The 5,013-nt window shown below is 53.0% G+C and overlaps 1 protein-coding gene across 1 annotated transcript; it reads right to left on the minus strand.

Annotated features, from left to right (window-relative positions):
- DOK3 (docking protein 3) lies at positions 1–5,013 on the minus strand. Its single transcript, XM_044661626.1, has 5 exons — positions 4,373–5,013; positions 2,269–2,568; positions 2,018–2,117; positions 1,723–1,895; positions 1–938 (listed from the first exon to the last, which is right to left on the minus strand). The coding sequence occupies exons 1-5, from the start codon at positions 4,436–4,438 to the stop codon at positions 117–119; spliced, it is 1,461 nt and encodes a 486-aa protein (XP_044517561.1). The 5' UTR covers positions 4,439–5,013; the 3' UTR covers positions 1–116.

A 5,013-nucleotide genomic window follows, 5' to 3' on the forward strand; every position in this document is an offset into this window, starting at 1 on the left:
GTAGGGGCTAAAAGCCTTTATTAAGAAGCTTCTATACACTGTCCATGATCTGAGGGGTGAAGGGATGCTGCAAAGAGCTGGGAGGCTAGTGCCCAGCGTAGGCATGGGGTATCCTCTCAGGCTTGTCCCTCTGCTGGCCCCAGTCCCTGGTTCCTTTGGGCTGGGCCCTTCTTCCGCTCCCTGCTCAGCAGGGTCACAAGCTTGGCCTTGAAGCCCGAGTGACCCAAGAGGCGCCCTGGCCCATTGTCCTCGGCCTCCTCTGCCCCTTCCTCATTCAGGTCCAACTCAAGTAACCTTCGGTACTGAGCCTCCAGGCTATTCTCTGTAGTGGTGTGGGGCCCGGGCCAGCTCAGATTGTTGTCATAGATGTGGTAGTCCAGGTGGCCCCCATGAGACGCCTGAAGCAGGCTCTCCCCCTTCGACTCAGTGCCATCCTCAGAGGTGCAGAGGTTTTCATACAGGTGCTCGGCCACAGGTTTGGATGCAGGGGCTGGAGTCAGAGCTGAGGCTGTGTCCGGAGCAGTGCGGGGAAGACCGCTGGACCACTTAGAGATGGAGGCATAGAGTGCAGAACCTGAAGGGCCAGACAAGGAGGGCCCATCTGGCAGTGAAGTCCCCAGGCAGGGGGGCAGGCTCTGGGGACCCGCCTCCAGGACCAGCCGGGTCTTTCCATTTGATGGTTGGCCTCCCCAGGCCTCTAATCCAAGAGGTGCCTCTCGCAACTCTCCCATGGGCTCTAAGGAGGGCAGAGAGGAGGCCCGGGACAAGGGGCAGGGCCGGGAGGCAGCAGGCCCAGGCAGCTCTGTACGATGCTCTCTCTGATGGGCGATGATAGCTGCCCCCACTGCGCTACAGATCTCCGAGGCCCGGGGGCAGCTGAAGGCAAAGAGGCCCTCCCCAGAGTCACATCGACGACCAGCCTCGAAAGAGAACACACCCTGTGGGGAGGGAGGCTGGTCAAGGGAAGGCAGGAAACCCACAGCAATGAAGCCCAGTGGGGAGGGGAGGGAGCAGGGAGGCAGAGCACTTGGATTACAGTCAAATCTGATGTGACTAGCTCTCCATGGAACTTCTGCCTCAGTTCCTCCATTCAGATGATAAAGTTGGACTAAAACACCCCTAAAGTGCTTTCCAGCTTTAAATCCATAGTGGTGGGGGTACTCACTACATTTGGAATCAGAGGTTTTAGAACTACAAGGGATCTTAGGAATTAGTCCCATCTCTTCATTTTCCAGATGAAAAAAATGGAGGCCAAGGAGAGATTTATGACTTTCCCCAAGCCATAAAACAGTCTAGGGTAGAAGCTGGATTTCCATCTACTTCCTCTGGCTCCAAATCCAAGTGGTTCACTAATCACACACCAGGCCTTACTGCTCAGGCTAGACTAGACCAGTGGTTAGTGGATATAGAGCTGGGGGAAGGGAGAGGGCAGGCTATGAATCCATACAAGTGTTAAATGGTGGCAATGTGTATTTTCTCAAATAAAGGATTCTAACAGTACAACTGCTATTCCCTGGGACAGCAAATGCGGCCAAAATGTTAGATGTTGAAAAGTGGTCCTCATACCACTAGACTAAATGATCTTGTAATCCAGCAATAAATGCTATGCTAACATAGGGCTGGGGGCTGGCAATCATGCCCACTCCAGCTCTAGAGAGCTCACAGGGGTTCTGGATTACTGGGAGGGGAGTGAAAGGCTGGTAGGGGCAGGGGTCTCAGCACCTTGTCAGAGCCAAACTTGCGCAGGAAGTGATAGGGCCAGACAAAGAGGGGCTGCGGGGCGGTGGGCTCACTCAGGTAGATGCCATCCTGACCAGTCACCAGGAGGTAAGGTCCTTTCAGTTGACAGCGGGTGGCCGCCTCTGTCTTCTGGACCACCACTGAGAACTCCCCCACTGCAGAAGGGAGGGAATCAGTGAGAAAGCCTCTCAGGCCCACCTCTGAGCCCTTCCCACCCAGTGGTCAGGTGTCACCAGTGGGGTTGGGGGTAGAGGGAGCCCAGGCTCAGGACGCTTACTTTCCTGCCATGATGAATAGATGGAATTTTCCTCCATGGGGACCAGGCCAGGCAGGGCAGGTCCAAACTCTCCAGACCCGGAGGAGATACCATTCATGCTCTGGAGAAGGCAAGGGCAAGACAAAAAGAAGTAGTCAGGGGCAACTCCTAGAGATTAGCTTTTGCTGGCAACCCTGACCTCCCCCCCCAAACACATATACACACACACACTCACTCTCTCTTTTTCCCTCCCTCCCTCAGCTCAGTCTCACCGGAAATGCCAGGTGACAGATGTGAGCCATCCATGTGTGCCGGTCCTGGGCGGCAAGCACGTGGCTGCGTTCAGTGGTCATGAGTAGGAAGGCGGTGGTGTCCCGAGGGCAGCTCTCCCCTTCGGCTGGCAGCACGGAAACACAGTCGGCCAGCCGTATCACTCGCCGCTCACCCCGACGTCCACTGGGTTTGTCCCCTGCTGGCCCGCCCCCACCATCTCTTACGTCCCAGCTTTCCAGTCGAGCTACTCCTGAAGGGCCATCAGCATAAAGGAAGGCCCACACCTTCCGCCAGGATTTCTGGAGGAGGTAGGCACAGAGGGAAACCTTGGAGCTGCTGTCCTGTGGTCCTTCCAGACTTCTGAGGGGTATCTGGGCTCCCAGGGGCCATAACACTAGCACTCCTAAGCACAAAGTAGGAACTCTGGACCTTTTTAATGCTAAAGACCCCTGGGGATGCCAGCTAGCAAAGAATACCAGGGGTTCACAGTGATAGGAGGCTAGGCGCACAGCTTTCAGTTCCTAGTCCAGGCCTTCCTACCTAGCCTGTATCTGTAGTCACTTAAGAGGTGAGGACACTCCTCCTGCCTAGCTAGACCAGTGGTTAGTGGATATAGAGCCAGGGGAAGGGAAAGGGCAGGCAATGTATCCTTGCACACATTAAGTAGTTGCATATGGATTTTTCTCAAATGATGGATTCTAACAGTACAATTGCTATTCCCTGGGGCAGCAAGTTTTACCACATGTTTAGATTTTAAAAAGGGATCACATACTCAAAGATCAGGCAACTATAGCAAATAATCTTATAATCCAGCAATAAACCCTATGCCAACATAGGGTTCTCCCTCTTCCTCCTCCCATTCCCAAGCTTAGCTGTGAGGTTTCTAGGCTGGTCATCCCCAAGACTGTCCTGTTAGGACCACTGTGCCCCAATCTATCTCACTCACCTACCACCTGCCTTTTCCCTTTCGAGCCTGGGGGATCTAACCCAAACTCTAGGACCCCCATCCCATCACAGACGCACACTCCCAGGAGTGTACCCTATTCTACCTAGCAGGGGGGGTGGAGCTCCATGTTCTCATCATCCGTGGGGGGAGGGAAATCCTAGGCTGTGTCACCAGCAGGACAGGGGAAGGAAACATGCAAATAGTCACAGGGAAGGAAGTGGCCTGGGTATCTCTGAGCAGCCGATGTTGATGGAACTTCTGGTACTACTCAGCCTAACCTTGAAATGTGCTGTGTTGGGGGATGGGAGAGGGGATGATGGCATGAGGGACAGGAGAAAAGACAGAGAGAATGGAAGATCAGAGATCATTAAACCAAATCCCCCAACTTAGAGGTGAGGAAACTAAGGCCCAGAGACTTTCATAAAATTACTCAAGGACACAAAGGTAGTAAAAGATTGGTGGAAGGACAGAAAGAGATGGGCAGAGGCAGAGGGAGAAAGCCACTTGCACTAATCTGAGTCAAGAGATCAGGGTTCTAGTATGACTTTGGGCAGCCACCACATCTATGGGGCTTCAGTTTTCTCCTCTGTAAATTGAGGGACACTAATCCCTACCCAGCCTGCCTCACAGTGCTGTAGTGACACCCAAAGGGAATAATGGTTGGATAGGCAAGTATTTTATAAACTATAAGAAGGAAAATAAGTGCGAAAGATCATTCCACCATAAATTATAAATGCAAAATGAACTCAGAAATCATTTTTACCTTTGCCCTGGCTCAAAGCCCAGGCCCAGAAAGGTCTAGAATCCCTGATACAAGTTCTCCAGTGTTCAGGTTCTCCAAACTCAAGGCCTACCTCTAGCCACAGGGGTAGCTTCCCACCCACTCCACCCAGGACTTACACCAAGGTAAATGAGGTAGGAGGTAGAGGATGAGAAGGAGCCAGAGAGCAAGAGAGGTGGCCCTTGCTGTATGGGAGAGGCTAAGTCCCTAGCCAAAGATGAGCAGGACCATCCTCTGCCTTCCCTCCTTTCTTGGCTGGTACCCATCGGTTCCACCCTCCCCACTATAGCCCAGATGCCCAGAACCCCCAAGAGCAGGTTCTTGGTCTCACTGGGGAAGGGGAAGGGGATGCTCTCTAATCCCAGTCAGTCCCCACCTTGCCAAATTTCGCATGTTGCTGGTAGAGAAGCCCATCCTTCAAAGGTGTTTCTTGGGTGTCCATAGCTGAGAGGCCAGAGCCCAATGCTCAGACAGCAGCCCTGAAGCAAATGGGGACGGGCAACTTCCCCTTCTTGGTACTTCCCTTCCCCCCAGCTGAGGGGAGGGAGGCGAGGATAGGGTAGCCTGGGGGAGGGGTCAGGGCCTACCCCTACTCCCCAGCAGCTCTGGGAGAATCTGGGGTGGTTTAAATTAGAAGGCCAAGGAGGTTGTTCTTTGTCCCTGCCCCTAATCTTTCTCCTGCCCTAAAAGGAGGGGTTGGGAGGAGTGCAAGGGCCCTACCCTGCCATTCCAGCTACAGGTCACAGGCTAGACTCATATCAGCTGTCTTTGAGACATGGGTTCTTCTGAGTCACAGGCTTCATCCTTGTCCCTTCCTGCTTCCCCCCATCCTCCATCCCCCAAGAGTCAGAAATGAAGAAGGGGCTGAAGCAACTGTTCTACTATCCCTGAGATCACAGAGCTAATGACTATTTAGAAATAACTACCATTTCTATAAAGCCTCTAAGTTTACAGATCACTTTACATACATCATCTCATTTGAGCCTCATAATCATGGATTGGCATTACCATTTTTCA

Source organism: Gracilinanus agilis, chromosome 2 (assembly GCF_016433145.1).
Source record: "Gracilinanus agilis isolate LMUSP501 chromosome 2, AgileGrace, whole genome shotgun sequence".
In the NCBI taxonomy this organism is placed as follows: Eukaryota; Metazoa; Chordata; class Mammalia; order Didelphimorphia; family Didelphidae; genus Gracilinanus; species Gracilinanus agilis.